Genomic DNA, 24,682 nt, shown 5'->3' with positions numbered 1-24,682 from the left:
ACCGCCCGTATTCTTGAGGTCATGTTAAGTTAATCATAACGGTCTTGTTGTTGCTACGACAAGATTACGCTAGCGTGAATATTTGGGCTGACATTTATAGTTGCATGCTACTATTCTACGTTAATTCTAGATAACAATTATGTCATGTGGATCCGTTAAAACTTTTATACTTATGCTAGTACCTAAACTTGTATGTTCGCTAATACTTTTTGTATTGAACTATAGTTTAATACATGTTGCAGGAATTTGATGACAATGATGATGAACAGTATCTAGTAGGGGTGAACTAGAAACCCATTTTTAATTTAGAACTTATGTTGTTTTTTGTTCCTTTGCTTATGCTGTTGTACTTTGCTTCTAAACAATGTATTTGATTTAGCAATGAAATGAAATATCGTTATTTAAATACTTGTCATAATTAGTGTTTTGAAATCTCTTGTAATTTCATTTTCGTCTCACTCCGATGTTTCCGCCATCGGTTGGGGTGTGACATAACTCATAACCATATGTATACATAATCAAAACTGTGACAATCTTAACTTCAAACCATATGAAGCAGTTGTAATTTAGTGTGTAATCCAATGTATACATAGCAGTTTTTTTTTCAAACCTAAACTGTCTAGACACACTATATTTGGAGCTTATGCAAACCAAATCCAATAAATTACAGTATCTTTGGAGCTCATGCAAAACAAATGAAACTTTACGAATATTAAATTGAAACCAAATGCAAACTAAGACTGTCCAAACACACTTAACAAGATTATTACAGATCAAAGGTGGTTACTCTAACACGTATTTAACCATAACCAAACACACTTAACCATAATGGTCCATTCATCAACTATAGTACCATTGTTAATTATGCATACCATTGTTAGTTATACAAAAACTTGATCCCTAATCACACGGATAACATTTGTAGCTTGGTTATAGTTGAAAGTGCTTGTTGAATCAAACGGGTCGAAAGCTAGAAAGATTGGTGTTGGGATGTGATTTTGGATGTCGGGGTATGGGGGTTAGTGTTAGAATGATTTAAGGGCTTGGAATAATGTTATTTTATGATTTGAGACTTTCAGGACGTGTGGACGGGGGTCAAAACGCGTAAAAGAACGAAATTCGGGCGTCAGTGCTGCAGACGAAGTCGCCGACGCACTAATATGTTGTCTACGAACTCGGCGTCAACGCCGAATGAGTCGCTGCCGTCGCCTAAGGTCATCGCTGACACTGATCTTACCCCGGTCTTCTTTTGTTCGCGTTTTTAATGTTCTAGACCCCCGTAGACCAGTCCCAAGCCTCATTAAGCTTCCATAATGCACCATACCCTTAAAAAAATGGTTGTGTGAAGTATGGGTGAGTATGGAACTTGTTTTTAATCTCCCAAAATGTAATCCAAGCTTACCAAGTTTTATGAGATATGGGTAAGAATTGTCACACCCCAACCAATTGGCGGAAACATCGGAGTGAAACGAAAGAGATTGCAAGAGACTTCATAACGACTATTTGTGATAAGTATTTAATAAGTAAAATTTCATTTCATTTCTAAATCGAAAATACAACGTTTGGAAGCAAAGTACAACATCTTGAACAAGAAACAAAGTACAATATAAAACAACATTTAAAGTGCGTTTCTAGTCGTCCTACTTGTTTTCTTTCAACGTATCATCATCAAGATCTTGCAATACATATTAAAGTACATGTCAACACAAAGTATTGGCGAGCATACAAGTTTGAATTACTAGCACAAGTATAAAATGGTTTAAACGAATCCACATGGCATAATCGTAAACTAAGACATATCATTACAACACCAACATGCATCTCATAATTGTCAACCCAAAGATCCCACTAGCGTAATCTTGTCGTCGCAATGACAAGACCTTTTTTGTATGACTTAACATGACCTCAAGAATACGAGCGGTGTGTTACTCCTATAGCGCTATACATGTTAAGGGAGGTTTGTACGAAGTTAATGACAAAGTATAGTGTAAGTAAGGATTCTAGCATGTATGAATTTCTAAGCATCATGTATTAAGCATGTATAATGGTTGTTTGTTTGTGTTAAGCGTGTTTGCATGTGATAGTGTGAGTTTAATAAGTCATAAGTATTGCACCCAAAAGTGTCAAAAAATAAAAAGGGGAGGTCATGTACACTCACAGTTTGCTAAGCTTTCAAAGTAAACGTGAGTTGATGAGTCATTGAGGGTGGAGCACCAAAGTTACCCTACATTTGGGAAACGAAGGCGTATGAGTATATGGAGTTCGTAGAGAGCTTGGATTCGGAATTAGTATGGAAAGTATACGTGCACGAAAGTATATCTTGTCTAGATACTCGTTTGGACACTTAAGTTTTCATGTGTTTTCATGGGTCCTAACTTTCCCATTAGAATCACAAACGAGGAGTCTAGAAATGAAGATAATCTAACCTAAGTCCTTGACATCTAATCATAATCCGATTAGTATCAAGAATTCGGTTATCAGGTATATATTATATAGTATAAATTATAATTCCGTCCGTCATGTATTATCATGTAAGTCAAGCATGGAGGTAGGATGATTTCCATCCATTAAACCTCATTGTATGATTCACCAAAGCATAAACTCATCAAATTAGTTGATGAGTTTGGTTGGTCATCAAAGTAAGACTAGTTTTTAACTATCTAACTAAAACAACCAAGTAAGCAAACTAGATGCATACATCTCGAGCATGGAAAGTGTTCGAGGATGTGATGTAGCCTTGTCACTTTATGGAAGTTGTTTTTGTACCAAAACATATAAGTGAGGTAGTGAAACAAGTTTGGAGAGCCAATGCTTACATAGTTCACACATTACTCATACACAAGTCTTCCAACATTGAAGGTTGGAAGCTTGGATGGTTTCAACACTTAGAACATCTTGGGCATAATTTTAAAGAGATTTTGAGCCTTAATTCTTGGTGGAAATTAAACAAACCCACAACTATAAGCTTAGTTGGGAGCATGGTAGGTACAAGATTCCACTAAATTTGAAGTAAAATATATATGAAATAAAAGGATACATCAAACAATATTTTTTTACTACTTTGGACCTCAAATCCATGGCAAACTTGTGGAAAACTTACTAGAGGTTTTCCAAGTAGTTTGAAAGAAAAAAGAAGAAGAAAAGTGAGTGAAAACTCACTTAGAACACTTGAATGTTTTTGCCTTGCTTTGAGATATTTGAGAGGATTGGAGAACTTGAGAGAAGATTAGGTGTGTGGAAAGTGTTTAAAAGGTGGTGGAGGCTTGTATTTATAAGTGGGGATTAGGGTTTGGGAGTTAATGAAGGTGGAAGGTGATTGGAGGAGAAAGAAGGTGGAAAAGGGTGAAATCTAATTAGCTAAAGAAAGGTGGAAGGTGATTGAAGGAGGAAGGAGGTGGAAAAGCTTTTGGTTTTGCTCATTTTTAGTCCTTGCACTTTGTAACTAGGTTATTTTATGTGGTTTTCTTGTATTTTAACTTGTTTTTAGGTATCCAAAGTGTATTTAAGTCTCGGTTTTGCTTATAAACACGTATTTAAAGATTGATTGCGTATATAACACAAATATGAAAGGTAACACGTATATGTATAAAATGAATTTCTATTATGATCAAAGCCTCGGATTACAAGATTGGAAATGAACCACGAATACTACGCGATTACAAGTTTCTAAAAATAGAAATACGAATACAGCTTTCTAAATAAGGAAAGTACAAAAATGCGAAGCGTTACAAGAATAGGGCGTGTAAGCAAGTATTTGTGGGAATGAAATAAGTATGTAGATATGTATAAATGGATTTATTGTATGTTAGTAAGTGGAACTCATATGTATGCATGAATAGGAACGAGCATATGCGTAGGTTGTATGTATGTATTTTGTATGTATGTATTATGTATGAATGAACGTTTATACGATTTGTATCTATGAATATGTAGAATGAAGAGGTATGTAAAAGTTTGGATAGAATACTATGTATGCATGTACTGGAATTTAATATATATGAATGAGTGAGACTTGTACATATGTGTATGTAGATTATAATACGTATGAGTATTGACGATACTAATCATGTTGCCTTTGAGAATGGAATGAATGTGCAGGGAAGTTATTGTTAGCTTTCGAGGGTTCGTTGTCGGAATGCAAACTTTCAATTCAGTAGGATAATCAAATGGATTATCACACGTTGCAAGAATGTGTAATGCCATTTAAATTATATATATATATATAGGGAGAAGATCATGCGGGAACCACCTCTTATTGCGAGAACCGCGAGAACCAATGTGAACACACCAAAAATGCCTAAAAATAGCTAAAAATCACACAATTTTTTTAATATTTTTTTATATAAAAATCGCTACTTTTCGAAGCAAAAAAAAAATTTTTTTTGGCCACTAAAAGTAGCGATTTGAGCATAAAAAATATTAAAAAAAAATAGATTTTTTTTTTGATTTTTTTAGATTTTTTTAGGTTTTTGGGGGTTTAGTTTTTAGCATTTTAGCTTGGGGGGGGGGTTTAGGTTTTTGGGAGGTGGGGGAGGGGGGTTTAGGTTTTTTTTTTTTTTTTTTTTGGGGGGGGGGTAGGTTTTTTTAGGTTTTAGTTTTTAGCATTTAGCTTGGGGGGAGTTAGGTTTTTTTAGCTATTTTAGGTTGTGTTCACATTGGTTCTCGCGGTTCTCACAATAAGGGTGGTTCTCGCATGAGCCCCTCCCTAAATATATATATATATATATATATATATATGACAATGCTAGACAGAAAACCCTCATTTAGGTAGAAAACTCTGGAAACCCAAATCTCCCCCCATTTTTACCCAACCTCCCGACATTTTTTTTTGAAAAAAGTTACACATGTAATATACATGTTTTAGAGTGTTTTGGGCCAAAAAAAACAAAAAAGCGCCGAAGGGATTTTTTTTAAAAAAAATAAACAAATTTCAGTGCCTAACATGTGTTAGGCAAAAAAGACAGAAATTGCTGAATTTTTTTTTTAAATTATCCTTTCGGCGCTTTTTTGATTTTTTTTGGCCCAAAAGTCTTAAAAACATGTATATTACATGTGTTATTTTTTTCAAAAAAAAAATGTCGGGAGGTTGGGTTTTCTAGGGTTTTTTATATAGATAGGGTTTTTCTATATAGCCCAACCCTATACATATATATATATATATATATATATATATATATTAGATTATGTACGTTGTCATCGATTACTAATGATGTGGATGTGTATGGTGACTTCAGGTTACATGGAATGGATCACGGATCATCCTAATGGAATGCAAAGTGGTGAAGATTGAATCAGAGCATGGGTTGTACGGGAGTGAGGTCTTGTAGATTTGTAAATGTGTGTTGTATTAAAACTCCAAATTAAGAGAGGAAAGATGTAATTATTATAAAGAGTTGTTTTAAACGTTTTCCAAGCATGTTAGAAAGTTAATTAGGAAAGAAATTTTTTGGTTCGCAATTCCGCTGCGTACTTTTCGTTTAAAATGGTTTAGGGTCTTACATTAGTGAAGCTGAAATTAAAGCCATCCCGGGCCAGGGCTCATTCCCATCACAATCCCATATAACATTCTTTATCTCCATTAAAGAGAAGGGAAACATCAAGACATCCGCTTCTTCAGCCAATAAAGAAGAAAGATTGGGGCATTTAATCGAAGGTCTCAAAGCCATAGGCTCCAAAAAACTGATGGAGAAAAAAAAATAAAACCCGTCCTTAATTTCCACCGGATTAGAGACCCAATTCCCGTTTAAAAGAAGCCCATGTATTCTATTACCACTAATATTAGAGTTAAGAATCTTATGAAATAAAAAAGAATTATCATCTCTATTAATGCCTATCTCACCCGAGACCTTTGGCGGATATCTTTAAGAGCCAAACGATATGAAATCTAAAAAAAATAATTAAAAATTTATAACAATTCTCTTTCTCGAACACAAGCAACCTCAACAATAACATAATAGTTTAAAAAGAATCATTTAAATTTATATAGATGGAAAGCATAATTTTTCTGAAGAACTCGATTAACTCCATGATTGTCTAAAGGCCTTTCATTTACTATCATCAAACCCATGTATTTACATGGGTCTATAACCTAGTACTATATTATAAGTTGTGTGGAATCAAAATGACATGTGAAAGATGAAAAATTATGATTTAGTGTTGTAGAGTACCATAATCCACCCTAGGCGTATCGTACGCGGTCATCTGATGCTTGCACTCCAAGCTTCTGATTTATTATGTCATTTATGACCGCAAAATACAACAAAGAAACATATGCTACGCTAGATAGCAATATTTTCTTGGGTTATTGATGTCTTTGACTTGAAACTTGTATAATTCATTTAGTGATAGGCTTATACACAAATAATACTAACTTTGTGGTGTTTTAAATGTGTCCAAGTAACGCTCATGAATAGGATTGCAACGCTTCGCATTTCTGTACTTTTCTTATTTAGAAAGTGTATTCGTATTTTCTTTTTTGGAAACTTCTAATCATATCGTATTCGTAATTCATTTGTAATTCATTTCCAATCTTGTAATCTGAGGTTTTGATCATAATGAGATTCTATTTTTATACTTATACGTGTCTAAATACTTATAATCTACGTTACAATCTTGAATGCATAATTATATGCGCAACCGATACTTGAAATACTTGTATTTATAATTTATACTTGCATTATACCCATACAATACATTGATACATCTTAATATACTTAAAACATATTAGAATACATGAAACAGGCTCAACATAACCCAAACCCCTTTGGGCCGAAGACACACGAAGGCAGCCCAAAAGGACCTCCTTCGAGGACCTCGGGCCCAAGGAAAGTGGCCTTCATGCCACATCAAAAGGCTTTCGACCCCTCCCTACTTCGCGAAACACACACACACACGAAGGAATGTGCCTTCTTGTCACACAAATCACACCACATATACATGAAGGTGTAGCCTTCGTGTAAACATAATGGCCTTCGCGTGGACATGTCTGCAGACGGACCTTTTCAGCGTAACTTCACAGATTGTTCTAAAAACTTCTATATCCCTTTATTCTAACTCCCAACACCACCAACCACATTAACTACCTGAACCCTAATCCTACCTTATAAATAGGAGCCTCCTTACACTCCTAAATCCTTTTCAGTCACCTAAATCTCTCTTAAATTCTCACATTCTCTCAAGTTCTTCAAGCTGCATAGGATACTTCCAAGTATTCTCGGTGAGTTCTCACTCACTTTCCTTCTTTCTTTTCTTTTCTAAACTTCTTGGATAACCTCTAGGAAGTTTTCCACAAGTTTGTCATGGCAAACTAAGGTGGAACCTCACCGTATTTGTGGTCTAAGATGGTTATAATTTATTGTTTTAATTTACATTCATATTTCTTATGTATTTCGTTAGAAACTTGGTGAAATCTTATGCCCACCTTGCTCCCAACTAAATTATAGTTATGGGTTTGTGTTGTGGTTGATTGTCACCAAGAAACAAGACTTGTAACCTCTTTAAAATTATGCCCAAAATGTTCTAAGTGTTGAAACCATCCGAGCTTCCAACCTTCAATGTTGGAAGACTTGTGTATGTGTAATGTGTGAACCATGGAAGCCTTGGCTCTCCAAACTTGTTCCACTACCTCACTTGTATGTTTTGGTACAAAACAACTTCCACAAAGTGACAAGGCTACATCATGTCCTCGAACATTTACCATAATCGAGATGTACACATCTAGTTTGCTCACTTAGTTGTTTTTAGTTAGTTAGTCTAATCTTATATTCATGACCAACCGAACTCATCAACTAAGTTGATGAGTTTGTGCTTTGGTGAATCAGGTTTATGGATGGAAATCATCCTACCTACATGCTTGACTTACATGATAATACATGATGGGCAAAATTATAACGTATACCTTATAAAGTATAATATATGCCTATTAACCGAACTCTTGATACTAACAGGATCATGGTTAGATGTCAAGGACTTAGGTTAGATTATCTTAGTTTCTAGACTCCTCGTTTGTGATTCTAATGGGCAAGTTAAGATCCATGAAAACACATGAAAACTTAGTGTCTAAACGAGTATCTAAACAAGATATACTTTCATGCACATATACTTTTCATATTAATTATAATCCAAACTCTCTACGAACTCCAAATACTCACACACCTTCGTTTCCCATATGTAGAGTAACTTCAGTGCTCCATCCTCAACGACTCGTCGACTCACGTTTACTTTGGAAAGCTTTGCAAACCGTGAGTGCACATGACCCCTTTTTTATTTTCCGACACTTTATGGGTGCAATACGTATGATTTATTAAACGCACACAATAACTTACAAACATGCTTGACACGAACAAAGAATCCAATATACATGCTTAATACATGATGGCTAGAAACTCATACATGCTAGAATTCTTATTTGCTCTATACTTTGTCATTAACTTCGTACAAGCCTCCCTTAACATGTATAGCACTATAGGAGTAACACAGCGCCCGTATTCTTGAGGTCATGTTAAATCATACAAAAACACTCTTGTCGTTGCGACGACAAGATTATGCTAGTGGGAAACTTTGGGTTGACAGTTATAAGTTGCATGCTAGTATTGTAATGATAAGTCTTAGCCTACGATTATGCCATGTTGATTCGTTTAAACCATTTTTATACTAATGCTAGTAATTCAAACTTGTATGCTCGTCAATACTTTATGTGGCGAGATGTACTTTAATATATGTTGAAGGAACTTGATGATGTTACATTCAAAGAATCTTGTAGGACGACTAGACACACATCTTAATTTAGTACTTGTTTTGTATTTCAATTCCATGTTAGAAGTTGTTGTAGTTTGTTTCCAAACATTGTATTTTTGCTTTAGAAATGAAATGAAATTTTGATTAGAGTAAACTGCCATTTTAGTCCCTGAGTTTTGTCCAAATTTGTCATTTTAGTCCAAATAGTTTTTTTTTGCCTCTGGGTCCCTGACTTTTCCCTTTTGTTGCCATTTTGATCACATACACTAACTCCATCCAAAAACTCCATCTTTAACCAGGGGTATTTTGGGGATTTTCATTTTAAATGTTTTCAATTGCCATTTTGATCCAATTCCAAAAAATCAAAAAAAATCCAAAAAATCAAAAAAATTCTAAAAAATTCTAAAAAATAATAAAAATTCTAAAAAATCATAAAAATTCTAAAAAAAAAAATACAAAAAGTCCATTTCGAACCGAACCGTTTCTAGCTGAACCGTTTCGACGCGAAACGGTTCGCGTCGAAACGGTAAGGGTCGAAACGGTTCGGTTCGAAACGGTACGGGTCGAAACGGTTCGGTTCGAAACGCTACGGGTCGAAACGGTTCGGTTCGAAACGGTACGGGTCGAAACGGTTCGGTTCGAAACGGTACGGGTCGAAACGGTTCGGTTCGGTTCGAAACGGTACGGGTCGAAACGTTCGGCTCGAAACGGTACGGGTCGAAACGGTTCGGCTCGAAACGGTTCGGCTCGAAACGGTTCAGCTCGAAACGGTTCGCGTCGAAACGGTTCAGCTCGAAACGACACGGGTCGAAACGGTTCGCATCGAAACGGTTCGGGTCGAAACGGTACGGGTCGAAACGGTTCGCGTCGAAACGGCTCAGCTCGAAACGGTTTGGGTCGAAACGGTTCGCGTCGAAATGGTTCAGCTCGAAACGGTTCGGGTTCGAAACGGTTCGTGCCGAAACGTATTTTTTGTATTTTTTTATAATTTTTTATAATTTTTATGATTTTTTAGAATTTTTTGGAATTTTTTTGATTTTTTGGAATTGGATCAAAATGGCAATTGAAAACATTTAAAATGAAAATCCCCAAAGTACCACTGGTTAAAGATGGAGTTTTTGGATGGAGTTAGTGTATGTGATCAAAATGGCAACAAAAGGGAAAAGTCAGGGACCCAGAGGCAAAAAAAAAACTATTTGGACTAAAATGACAAATTTGGACAAAACTCAGGGACTAAAATGGCAATTTACTCTTTTGATTATTAAATACTTGTCAGAAATAGTCATTACGAAATCTCTTTCAATCTCGTTTTCGTCTCATTCCGATATTTCTGTTATCGGTTGGGGTGTGACAAAAATGGTGGATGGTGATCACGTACTTAGGATAACACAAGAACAACACGTCTTAAAATCGTTAAGCTTTTGTAAACATGTAATAGTGATGGTGTTATGTGCACTTATCAAATCAAACAGCTACACTACTTCACTTCTACCATGACGAAGTGAATCGGTATCGGTACCGGGCATTATCGAAAATAGTACTAGTGTTTGTTTTTTATAAAACGTGTCGATATGTTTTTGGTCATATCATGTCTTTTTTTCTCTCTTTTAATTGCTATAATAAGTATTGGCACTATAACAAACAAACCATTACTCATCATAACCGAATTCCAAATACATCCCAATGAAATCCACTACTTTTTTTCTTGAAGCACAAGAAGACTTAACTTTATTTGTTTATACTGGTTGGGGGTCTAAATTAATCAAATCAAGTGTACGGAGCCTTTGATGGGTTGTCATTTTGGCAATTGGACTCCCTTTTATGGGAAAACATAAACTAATCACTTCAAATCTTCCAAAGTTCACATGCATTTGACTCGACTTCTAGACAATAGACATATATGTAAAGAAAAAATAATTGCTTTACTCCATAATTTTATTATAATACAAAATACTTAGATTTTTGTTTAACATTTTAAATTAAGAGTTTAAACCTTTGCTACGAAATCTATACTTCTATACTATATAATAAAAGAAACCTGTTTTTGGACACTTGTCATTCTCTCATTTAATTGATTAAAATTATTAATAATACTAATAATAATGATATTTAATCTAATCTAATCTAATACAAATAATAATAATATTTAATCTAATCTAATACAAATTCTTATTATTAATTCAATAACCTATTTTAAAAAGATTAGTTAAACTAAAACTTCAATAGAATCTTAAACATGGTTTCTTAAAAAGATTAGTTTTTAAATATTTTTAGAAGGTTCGTCTCATTTTATTTCTTAAATATATTTTAAAAAGTAAGTTTTAATACTTTTAAGTTTTCAAATATATTTCGACAACTTAATCTATAATAAATTTTAAAGTTTCGGTTGAATTATTATTGCAAGAAATCACCAAATTTTGCGCTAACGTCGCGCATAGAGATTTTTTTTCAAAAAAAAAATTATTTGAAGCAAGATTAACAAATTTTATGTTGACGTGGCGCATGTCGTTTTGGCCTCGTGTCATCATCATACAACTGAATTAACTTTTTGATTAAAAAAATCAATGTTTATTTTGTCACTTTGATTTAAATAACTATGTTTTTGATATCTATTATTATATTTAATTAATAAATAAAAATTATAGAGAACACTACTATCTATAACCTATTCATTTAAGATGCAACTAACATTCAGATATTTAAATTTTAAAGTTATATATAATTACCAATATCTATACTTACCTAATTAGTTTAAGTATTATTTTGTATTTATAAGTTTATCTAATTGATTAATTGTTATATGTCTAATCTCGACATTTCAATAATTTTTCAGCGCTAATAAATTAAGACCAGTGTTATTTAACTAAAACTTAGGTTATTAAATGTATGTTCACATGACTTTTAAAACTCATGAGAAAGTGGATGATACATTTGTCTTCTAATCGATGGTTCAAACGCTTTCATACATTTATTTAATTCGTACAATACACGGGGTTGTTTTAAGGATATATATATATATATATATATATATATATATATATATATTATTTAGTGCAGAAAATTACATTTATTCAAAACGTGTAATGCGCATATTTTTAAAGATGTAATTTTTTTTATTGTTTGGTATATAAAATTACATTTATTCAACACGTGTAATAAATGAGGTTTTTTTTAAAGATGTAATATTTTATTATTTGGTAAATAATATTACATTTATTCAACCTGTGTAATAAACAAAATTTTTAAAGAGATATATATATATATATATATATATATATATTTATTTATATTATTTGGTATATAAAATTATATTTGTTCAACCCGTGTAATACACGGGGTTCTAACCTAATATCATTTTAATCAATAATCATCTTGATTTAGTTTATGCCGTTAAAATATCATTTCTCAATCTAGTCATTTTTTGGTAACATACCTTAACTTTTAATAAGAAACAAAGTTTATAGATATTTAAAGTTCCAAAAGTATATCACCATCAACAGAATGTTGTAACTATGTTTAAGGAAAAATATTAGATCTACTAAAATGATAATCGGTTTAAAATAGTTAATATTTTAAGCATTTAACTTTGTTGAAATACACACACATATTATACTTGTTAAGAATAAAAAAGTATTACATGTAGAAGTAATATTGATTATTCTTTAGTATGACTCAAAGAATGCATGATTCCTAATTATTCTTGATTTGGAGAGGGTGCATGCATGCCATGGTGATGTTGTAGTAGAGAGTACATTAAATACTTATATTTGAGCTTTAATCAATTAGGGAGAAGCACGTTTGAAGCTTTGAATTATGCCCCGAAACCCATCACTCGTTTTCTATGGAACTTTGTGCCCACTTTTAGTTATAAAGATTTTCCTAACACTTCTATACCTTTTTATCATATTTTATTGAGTAATTTCGATGGTGAATTAAATGATTTTTTTTAACCGAGATCATTTTTCAGTTTTCATATCTTTATCTACTTGATAAAGAAAATAATAATAGTAATCATAATGATAATAATAATGGAATGATCTTTTATCATTTTATTGATATATAGAATAATTTTGATGGTGAACTAAAAAAAATATATACCGAGATCATTTTTTCAGTTTTCATATGTTTATCTACTTGATAATGAAAATGATAATAATAATGATAATGATACCGACAATAATAATGACAATGATAATGATACTTGTGGTGATGCTTGTAGTAATACAGCGACAATAATGCTAATAGCAACAACAACTTAAGATCACTCAACTAAGCAATTTTAATGGGTGACTGTGAACGTAGGTTTCTGCATCTATGTATTCCATGTAAATAGCGTTTGCAATCTACTAGCTCAAGGACCTTCACGTCGGCACTAGCCCTATCCTATGTACGTTCCCCCTCTCTTCCTCTAACAACCTCATCCTTTGCCGTCTTTGTAGATACACTTTCGCCTTGGAAAAAGGTGTAACGCGACTTGAAAATAACCACTTAGAACACATGATGATAAAAGCATGTGTGATTGTTTTACGATTTTTTTTTTTGTAAGAAATAATAAACACATACAAGACATAATAATAAAATAGTTACTCCTATTTTACGTAATACAAAAACAAAACAAAATATATAGAGTGTTCTGTTCTATCATCTATGTTTTCTAAAGAAAATCATCTCAAAGTTTGGTGACACTTTTTACAAGTCTTTGGATCAATCCGATGTTTTCTTGAGAGAACATATAATCAATCTGGATTATAAATATACTAGGTTAGAACCCCGTGTATTACACGGGTTGAATAAATGTAATTCTATATACTAAATAATAAAACAATATATTTTTAAAAACATCGTTTATTATACCAGTTAAATAAATGTAATTTTATGTATATTAAATAATAAAAAAAGTTATATTTTTAAGAACCACATTTATTGTACGGGTTGAATAAATGTAACTTTATACACCAAATAATAAAAAAGTTATATATTTAAAAACCTTGTGTATTAAACGGGTTGAATAAATGTAATTTTGTATACCAAATAATTAAAAAAAATTATATCTTTAAAAAAACTCATATAGTACACGGGTTGAATAAATCTAACTTTATAAACCAAATAATATAAAAGTTGTATCTTTAAAAACCCTTTGTATTACATGGGTTTGGTTGAGTAAATGTAATTTTGTATACTGAAAAATAAAAAAAAATTATATATTTAAAAGCTCTCGTATATTACACAGGTTGAATAAATGTATTTGTGTATATCAAATAATAAAAAAAGTTGTATGTTATTACTTATTAATACGATTAGAATCTGATTCTCTTTTTTAGTTTTATTAATCAACATACCAATTGAACTTCTATTATCTCTGTAATCTTTCATCTATTTTTTAAATTAAAAGGAACATTACTCAATATTAATTCACTAAATATTAAAAAGTAACGTGTTTTTTAACTTTATAGTTTGCCTCTAGCTTCTTGCTACAATTAATTTAAATGAAGAGAAGGAGATTAAACTAAATAATAAATATCAATAAGATATTAAACTAATAATATTTAGTAAAAGGATTATCTACAATTAATAATTAGAAGGGATTAAACTAAAATAAAAATTATCTATAAGAGATGGCCTAATAATTATCTATAAGAGATGGCCTAATATAATGACAAGTATCCCCAAAGTGGTTTCTTTTATTATATAGTATAGATACTCTTATAAGTCATAACCATTCCTTTAAATATAGAAAAATATATTAGTAAAAATAAATAAATTTATTAGTAACTTACAAAGTTTCAATGATAAAGAATTAATTAAATTCACATATTAAATTCAAAGAAAGAATATTCTTAAATTTTGTTTCCTGATCAAATACATATAATATAAATTGTTTTTTTTAACGAAATATGTAGTACATGTGACAGAGGAGGAACATGTTAGTGCAATCATGCAATTGAGGTCATTCAAATCAAGAAGCTTGAATAACACCTAGACTCCTAGAGATGCAAAGTTGCAAACTACTCTTCTTTTTACTTACTTTTTATTTATTTATTTTGGAACTTGAGGATAATAACTGTAGAACACCATCATGAGATTTTGCCAAATGATTGTTTCCCGACTCTTTTAGGCACTTTTGGCCATACCCATATGCATCATATGCTCATCCTTGTAATTATTGAAAGATGCTTCTTAGTTCTTACTCTTTCTCTTAACTTCTCTTTACACCCTTCAAAAGGGTTTCTCAAATTTGATTCTTCAAAACTTTAATTCAATAGTTGTTTTGTTTGGATCTTCTTGCTAACTAACATGGTAGTGTTAATGCTATTAAGGTGGTTTTTAGGGGGGTGTTTGGGGTTGAGTTTTGAAAATAGATTATGCGTTTTGAATAATCAGAATCAGATAATTATCTGTAACAAAACGTGCTGCAGAAAGATAGTGTTTGGATTTGATTATGTTGTTTGATATCACAATAATCAGATAATCAACATTGTTTGGATTTGATTATGTTGTTTGGTATCATAATAATCAGATAATCAACTATTTGAGTGTTTGGCAAGTATATATATTTTAAAAAAATAAATATGTGAAAACGTAAAAAATCAGTTTTTGGATTATCACGTTTTCCTGCAGCAAGGGGTGACCTACTTATGGATTATCACGTTTTGAACTCTACAAAACGTAAAAAATCACTTTTTATTAATTTTTTACCAAACACTCAAAATAGATTTTTTGCGATTTCAAAACACAATAATCAAATAATCAGGTTGAAAACGCAATCCCAAACACCCCCTTAGTTGATATCTTAGAAACAAAGACAGAGAAAATATAGGGTTGATTTTCTACAGAAAAATTACTAGGGATAAGACTATGCGTAGGACAGGCACCAAAGTCTCAACGTCAAAGCCTTAGGGTGGCAAACACCACTCCCCTCCGCTCATGGGCGGAGCTTTATTGGGGTCGGGGGCAAGCCCGGCCTGTAGGGTGTGCCGAATGGGCCACCGAAAAGGGCCTAATGTTTTTAGGGGCCCAAAAATTCCTCTTTTATATATTAATTATATACAAATCAAAATGGTTGTTATTTGTTGATATGACTCAGTTGGTCAAGCCTCCTATCTTTTCACTCAAGATGCAGGTTCGAATCTTGCATCTCTACATGTTTTTTTAGTATTTGTTCCACTTGCCTGCTCAGGTAATTTCTCCTTTATTGTAATATATATCTCATCTTTAAGGGTAATTTATTAATTTATACACAACAACAAATAAATACATATTGTTATTATATCATATTAATATATCCAATTTATTAATCTATACATAAGTATAGATAAATGCATAATACATAAAAATATTTATTGTATACTATTGTAGTATTTTATTTATATATTTTTATTTTCATATTTAACATTAATTTTTATTTTTTTAATCATGGTTGATTAAACCAAATTTGGTTATATACTTGTAGACCTAAATTGTCTAATCTAACCAATAATTTGTTTGCGAATAATTACACACATGTATCTCTTAATTTAGCAATATGATTATTTTATTAATAATATATTAGATTAATATCCAATTATTATTATTATTATTATTAATATATAACACATGTGGTGTCCGAAAAAAAAACTTTATTACGAATATAAATCTTTATTCAACGAATTTTATGCCGCCATACCAATAAACCTAAAAGAACGAATATGATACATAGTTTAAAATTAAATTATATTTTATATAATTTAGATTATATTTTAAATTATTTTTGTAATTTAATATCAACAATGATTAAGTTAAATAGAAGATATTTATATAGCCTTTTAAGTTCACATTTGAGCGATGATATAAATTAATGAGGTGGCTTTTATTTGGATTAAAAATACAATAAGTTAAATAAGTAAAAAGACAAAAATGCTCTTTATTAAACTAACTCTTTTGATGAAGTTAATGGGCTGGATGAAAACAGAAAAAAAATGCAAACTCAGGAACAAAGGAGAATAATTGTTACTGTTATTATTATTTGTTCGTAATTATTATATTATTATAATTATAAATATTGTTATCTAAGTCACTAGGTTATAGTCTATGTGTTACACGAGTTTACGTAACATATTGTCTTTGTTCAACTCGTGTAATACGCGGGTCTATAAACTAGTTATTACTAATATTTCTTTAACATAATAAATTAAAGGTCAACTAATTGCTCCTTTGTTTAATATAAATTTATGTGTGTGGATTTATGATTTAGTTAGTCTATGTTTTTTTAAATGGCAAAGGTTACATTAATCCTACTCCTAAACTACATTAATAAATACTAAAAATAATTTGTATGTTTAAAAAAAAAAATCTTAAATGGCCTAGATCTATAAAACAAAACTTTTTTGGGTCTTTTAAGAATTTTGGATTTATCATTTTGTGACCCAATTTGCCAATTTGCTTGGATTTTGAATGTATGGAGATTTGCGATTAGGGCCTAACTTTTTTATCTCGTACAGGACCAATTTTTTTTTTTATGATTTTCTGAGACGGCCCTGGTCGGGGGGTGCCCCGATCCTCACCTATTTTTCGCTCGTAGTGTTAAGTTTACTGAAAATTCTCGATTTTTTTGTAGTATAAAATATTGGATTTTTAAGAATCTGGTCCTATCCGATTTGGATTTTGATCGTTCAGCCTCCATTAAGTTTTCGTTCAAGCTCCGCTACTACCTTTGCCAGTGGGGAGCACCAATGAAGTTCATCACCAAAGGAATAACGAGCGTGAAGGAGGCAAGGGGTGGGGTGCACTATACACCAACCAATCACATTTTTTTCTTTTACTTAACTTTTAGTTAAACCTTATTGTGAAGTTTAGTTATTTTGTCTTTGCCTATGTGACAATGATGTGACAGTAGTTATCACACTTTTTAGTTATTCCACTACACTTTGTCTAATACGGAGCTAGGTGTGTATGTGTAATTCCACTCTCGTAGTAGATTATAAAACCATATTCCATACCCAGTAATATAATGATCAGGTATCCGTTACTCATCTCCCGTTGAGTATGCGGGTATACCTACGGATATCGTTATATTCGTTTATGGTTAAAAATTACCTGTTAGGATGCGTGCTACGCAAATCCCGTTCTTAAACTCACCTCAAAATCTGACTTGAAATATAAAATACTCAATTACATTTCTAAGAATGATTGTATAACTTTAATAATTCCAAATTTTTAACAACTTTAACATACTACTTAGGATATTGTTTCGATTATATAATATATTAATATATTTGGATTGGATTCGAGTAAACAGGGTCGGGTAATTGGGCAGAGTATCACCTAATATTATACCAGCCCTAAATCGACAATTCTTTTTAAACTACTCACATGCCCGAATCTAATACGTTTTGAGTTTTTTTATCGGGTTCAGGTTATATTATGATAATAATCACTTCAAATTGCAGTATATATCTAAATTTTAATCAATATCAATAATATATAGGCCCGTTAAGATCTGGCTAGAGTCCCGGACCACGATTTGACTACGACCGACCAGAATTGCTTTAGTGGTGCGGATTATTTTACATGTTTCCTCTCCAGTCCAGCCCAGAACCAGAAAGAAACCGAAACCTGTCAAAGCCTAGCAAGGCAGCAATACAAAGTTTTCATGCCCAATATATAAAAAATAGTTTAAATGCTATAATTTTAATTTATTTAACGAGTGAGACCACCAATATATAATCATGTTTCAAGAATTTCATGTTTAGTGCCACTTTTTTCAACTCTCAATCTTAATGATTAGTCATACGTAAACAAAAATTAAATATAAAGTTTTAGATTGGTCATATCTTCTCAGTTGGAAATTCAATACCATCTACTACACAAATGAAGTAATAGAAAAAAAGTTTCATATTTTTTTTCAAAATTATTATCGTGTTATGAATTTACATTGAGATAAACGGGAAACAAGCTGCGTCACTACCCTTTTTTGAATAGCCAAATTAAGTCTTTTAAAAACTACGTCCATAGATCTCAGGGTCATAACATTACTATGCATGACCCTTTGAACTTGACTAAGAAGGTCCTCAGCCTCTGGCGTCAGGAAACCAAAAGTATCAAATGCAAATGGGATAAACACGTACTATTGATGGTCTATATTTGTTTTAAAAAGGGTGAGAGTATTGGTACATCCCCCAAAAGTAGTGACACCCCCCCCCCCAGCAGCCCCGTATAAGGCAATGAGGGTTGTATAGGGGTTGAGTGCATTAATTATGTCAGAAAAAGTAAAGTTATACGCCCCTCATTGCCCTATGAGCGGTGTATTAGAAATGTGGTAGTTGGAGCATTAAACCCTATACGCCTTTCATTGCTTTATACGCTGCTCATTTGTACTATAATATCTGAATTTAAGGTATATTGCTGACATGACAATGGAGTTCAGATTGAAAAGGCTGAAAAGGTGATCCGCATATACGCGCTCATGGCCCTATATGCTGCGTATTGTTTCGAATTTTTTCCCTTTACCCCAAGCTTACGGGATTCATGTAATACAAATGTTCAAAAAACACAAAAAAGTGATGAAAATGATAAAAATTTTCAACTAAACGGTCTGGTTAAATTAGATTCGAATCACGATGTCAAATTGGGACTTTGAATATTTTTTTGGTGAAAGGTCGAATGAGTCATACGTCTCCGAAAGCGTTTGGTTACCCGGCGTTGATCGAGGTGAGGAGGAGGTGGTTTTCGTGCGTCGTTGTGATGAAAGGAGTGTGCGGCCCGTGATGCCTGATTTGAACCAGGTAAAAAATTCATATTGGCGTTATGGTTATTAAAGTCTAACCATTAAGTTGTTTCAGGTCGTAGAGGAGGCGAGACCATCTTACGTGGCTCAAAGCTATCCGCAACACGCCGGAACTTACCATTCGCATCAGGAAGGGAGTGTGCGGTCCGTGATGCCTGATTTGAACCACGTAAAAAATTCATATTGTCGTTTTGGTTATTTTAGTCTAACCATTAAGTTGTTTCAGGTCGTAGAGGAGGCGGGACCATCTTACGTGGCTCAAAGCTATCCGCAACACGCATACGGGACTTACCATTCCCATCAGGAAAAACAACGCAAGAAAAAGTCCGAGGAAGCTGCTTTTGACTTCGAGGAAGACGATAACGAAATCGAGAAAGGTGTTACACACTTCGAGGAAAGTGATCAAGACGAGGACGATGGTGGTGGCTGGGACGATGGTGGTGGCGGGGACGATGGTGGTGGCGGTGACGATGGTGCTAATGACCCGAAAAAACAAGGAAAGGTATAACATAACCGTCACTTACATGTTATTCGTCATGTATAATGTTTATTAAATTTTAGACAATTTTGATTTTGTATACGTGTTATTCGTTATGTATAGGTTTATTAGAAGGGTGCCTATTAGAATTTAGACAAAGTTGATTTTGTTTACGTGTTATTCGTTATGTATAATTTTTATTAGATTTTAGACAATGTTGATTTTGTATACGTGTTATTCGTTATGTATAAGGTTTATTAGATTTTAAACAAATATAGTTTTAAATTACCATTGTTTCAGGTATTTGCGACACTTCACGAGTTAAAGAATTGGGCTTACAAAACAGAATTTGCGAAAGGTTACGTCATTGTGACCCAACGAACGGTAACAAAAGGCGAAGATTCGTCAGCAAGGACAGTGAAGATATGGTTGCAATGCGACCGTGGAGGCACATGCAAAAGTAAAGCAACCGTTCGGCGTTCTGGTAGCAAGAAGATTGGGTGTCCTTTTAAAATGATAGGGAAACTAGACGCAAGTAGTGGCAATTGGAGCTTAGTGGTGAAGCAAAAGGATCATAACCATGAGCCTGCGGTATTTCTCGAGGGTCACGCGTTTGCGAGAAGGTTGACCCCAGGCGAAGAATCATTGGTAGAGAGACTTTATATTCAAAACATGGAGCGTATGAACATACATTTAACCATAAGAAAACAAAACCCACAGAGCGTGTGCATTCTACGAGACATACAAAACGTGATAAAAAAGATTAAAGTCAAAATGTACGGTTATCGGACTCCAATGCAGATATTGGAGCAAATGTTGCATGAAGGAAGGTATGTTTACCACACCCGGGTGAATCCCAAAACAAATGCGGTCGAGGAGGTTTTTTTGTTCATCGGTACTCATACATAATGTGGCGTGCTTTCCCACATGTGTTGATGATTGATACCACTTACAAAACGAATGAGTATAGACTTCCGTTTGTTCAAATTGTGGGTGTGACATCGACACACAAGTCGTTTTGTGTCGCTCATGCTTTTATCTCTAAAGAAAAATAGGATAACTTCTTGTGGGTCCTACAGAAGCTCAAAGGATTGTTGATAGAGGGTATGGAACCGCGCGTGATAGTAACAGATTACGATAAAGCTAAGATGAATGCTTGCGATAAGGTATTCCCAAAAGCATCCAAATTGCTATGTAGGTGGCACATCTCACAAAATATTCTAAAACACACCAAGGCAAAATTTGCAACGGCTGAAGAATGGAAAATATTCAAGCTTTCTTAGTCTCGATTGTGTAATTCTCCCACTGAGACGCTATACAATTATAACTTTGAGCGGCTATTTACGCGACTGACTAACGACCATAGATCAGGTACGTATTATATTACTTCATATTCATTCATGTATACACACATACATGTAACCTCCTTGAATTTTATATACGCAATTATATTTTACAAACTATAGGGGCCTATTTTTACATTTTGTGAAACTATAAGTTGAGGGACTTGTTTGTCATTGTTTGAAACTTGCTTTAAAAATGGTTAAAACCAAGTCCAGGGACTAAACTGTCATTTATTGAAAGTTATAGTCTAGGGGTTATTTTGACATTATTTAAAAGTACAAAGTACTGGGCATGAAATGTAATTATTGAAATCTAAAGTATAAGGGTTGAAATTGCCTTGTTTGAAACTTATTTTAACTCTAAAATCTTAACCGAGTTAAATGTTGAATAAGAAATCCTTTAAAAAAAGTTAACTTAGTTATTAACTAGAATAACAAAAAGGGGGGTTTCTTGCATAACCCGCCCCTTAGCAAGGATCGAACCCGGACCACTCGTGTAAAAGCACCCCTTATTTACCAGTTATCCTCCTGTACAGGAGCTGATTGATACCCTAACATTAGTTGTTTTATACTTTAAAAAAATTAACTTAGTTAACTATGTTAATTAGAATAACAAAAAAGGGGGGTTTCTTGTATAACCCGCCCCTTTGCAAGGATTGAACCCGGACCACTCGTGTAAAAGCATCCCTTCTTTACCAGTTTATCCTCCTGTACAGGAGCTGATTGATACCCTAACATTAGTTGTTTTATACACTTCTTAAAATCCATCCGGGCACACACCTTTTATTTTATTTTTACGTTTTTTTATCACTTTTATAAAAACTAACATTTTTATAAACTTATATACATCAAACCTGATTTACTAAAAATATAAACTATAATTATTTCCGGTTTTATCTAATTATTATGAATTAAGTTAGTTTTAATCTTATTAAATTCAATAAAAATAGTAAACTAATTTTATAAAACCTGAAAATTTTTATATAATTATTATAACATCAGAATGATGTTCGAAAATATAAAATTGTTATTTTTCCCAAAATTCGATTTTTAACCAATTTAATCCAATAATTACATAGTTTTATTTGTTTAATTAATTATTTAAAATAGTTAATTTATCAGAAATTTTTTTTTTCAGCCTTTGGTCGGGGTGTTACAATACAAACATTACAAATCGCTATATTCTGTTTTTTCAGGAGTTTTGGACTATTTGTATACTGTCTGGCTACTACCCTATAAAGAAAAGTTTGTTTCAGCCTGGACTAACACAAGCCCTAACTTTGGTCAACATATAACCAACAGAGTTGAAAGCCAACATGCTAAGTTTAAGAGATACCTTAAGGGGCCAAACAGCTCGCTCCATAGACTTGTGTGGCTTGTTGACAAAGTTGTAGAGTCACAACGCATACAAATAAACCTCACTTTTCAGGAAAGCCTGTCCACGAAAATGGGGGACCACATGATATCATTCTTTGATAACCTACGTGGTAATGTTTCCCTGAAAGCATTAGATTTGTTGCTTGTGGAGAAGAAAAAGATACGTACGTTGCTCGCAGCAGGGGGGACTTGTGGTCACCAGCTTTTTACGAGTTGTGGGTTGCCATGTGCTTGTCGGATGGAGTGGTGGGAAAATACAAGTAATAAAAATAGGCTTCAACCGCTTATTCTACTTCATATGAATACCCACCCCCCCCCCCAATTTCTAACTATTGTTTTTAAAATACAGATTGCAAAATTCCTCTTGACGCCGTAGACAAATTCTGGACAAAACTAGATTTCAATGCTGAAGAACATAAGGAAGATGATAATAATCTTCGGGAGGAAATGGACAGAGTCATGCAACAACTGAAGGCTCAACCACCGATAGTGTTAAAAAGTATGTTGTCGAAGATAAAGGAGGTGGTGAATCCAAGTATGACTGACCATCAACCGCCTGAGGTACAACAAGATACTCGGGGGCGCCCAACCTCTAAAGCACAACAAAAAAAGAAGGAGGAGGTTGCGAGACGTAAAGATACCCAGTCCGAAGCAAAAGGCAAAGGCCAAAAGAAGGACGAGGACGCTCAAAAGCCAGCAGTGCAACGCAGTCGTTCAAAGAAAAATAAGGCTAAAAAGACAGTTGAAATTATAGATGAAGATTTTCCACTGTTGGTGGGGGATAGGTACGTCAACAATCATTGACCTATATAATATCCTACGTATTTCCATACATACCTTTTCCCTGATAAAGATTTTCCACAATATATTTTCCAATTACAGGTACAAAAACATGATCGATCGCTTTAAGGACTGGCTTCCATCTATGTATCGGAGATACATAACACATATGGAAGATGCCCAGCCTGACGGTAACTGTGGGTTTCGATCGGTGGCTATGGGTTTGGGGTTGGACCAGAATGCTTGGATGTGGGTCCGCCAAGAGCTAATGGATGAGATGTTCATTAATAAAGCCCGGTGCTGGCCTATTCTTGACTCTTTTGATCCGGGATTTTACACTACAGTATATCGATCAATAAACTGGTTGCACGTGGAACCTGCACCAATGGCATGTTGGATGTTCTTGCCATACGCTGGATTGTTGGTGGCTCAAAAATTTGGTGTGGTTGTTCAACATTTAAGCAATGGTGTTTGTCAAACACGCTTTCCCATGTTTGATGGTCCGGCGGAGGGCCATTCTGTTCTTTCGATTGCCTATGTGGAAGATGGCCATTTCGTCATGGTTAAGTTAACGGATGATGGTCCGATGCCTCCACCGAATGGACTATGGAATATGTATCGAAGTACTGAAGCTATGGAGTGGGAGACAATGTACATGTCTCGTCTTTCACAGGGTAAGAAGTTACTTCGTAGTAATAGAAGTGTTCGAAGAGACTTTATTAACTTGTTGTAGGTTCTCGTTGTAACACGTAAAACTGTTTAATCGTATTATTATGTGTTTGTTTTTTTTAATTTACATTCTATTATCTTTTGAATATTGTGTAAGCAACATTTATTTTATAAAAAATGTTAATTACATTGTTTTATAATGTAAAAACACTTATTTACATCACTATTTTTATTAAAAAAAAGGCATCATATGCAGCATATTGGGCAATGAGAGGTGTATACCAGCCTCTATATGCCGCTCATAGCACAATAAGCGGCTGCTGGTAAGCAATCTATAAGCCACGTATTGGCCAATGAGGAGTGTATACCAACACAAACAACTTTTCAGCTCACTAAAGAGGGAAAACTAGATCAAAATCAATTCAAACACACACACACACACCAAAACACCAAAAACACACACAACTCTCTCCCGTATACCATTTCTATCCCGTATCGAACCATACGGTGCGAATTTTCACAAGAGGTTAGTAACAT

The 24,682-nt window shown here is 33.3% G+C and overlaps 1 protein-coding gene across 1 annotated transcript; it reads left to right on the top strand.

The window, feature by feature from the left end:
- Window positions 1-22,766: 22,766 nt before the first annotated feature.
- LOC110892671 lies at window positions 22,767-24,209 on the top strand. Its single transcript, XM_022139821.1, has 3 exons — window positions 22,767-22,956; window positions 23,046-23,481; window positions 23,579-24,209. The coding sequence occupies exons 1-3, from the start codon at window positions 22,767-22,769 to the stop codon at window positions 24,207-24,209; spliced, it is 1,257 nt and encodes a 418-aa protein (XP_021995513.1).
- The last annotated feature ends 473 nt before the right edge of the window (window positions 24,210-24,682 follow it).

This window comes from Helianthus annuus, chromosome 12 (genome assembly GCF_002127325.2).
Source record: "Helianthus annuus cultivar XRQ/B chromosome 12, HanXRQr2.0-SUNRISE, whole genome shotgun sequence".
Taxonomy (NCBI): Eukaryota; Viridiplantae; Streptophyta; class Magnoliopsida; order Asterales; family Asteraceae; genus Helianthus; species Helianthus annuus.
Note: the sequence above shows the minus strand (reverse complement) of the source record. Positions and strands in the feature narration are given on the sequence as shown.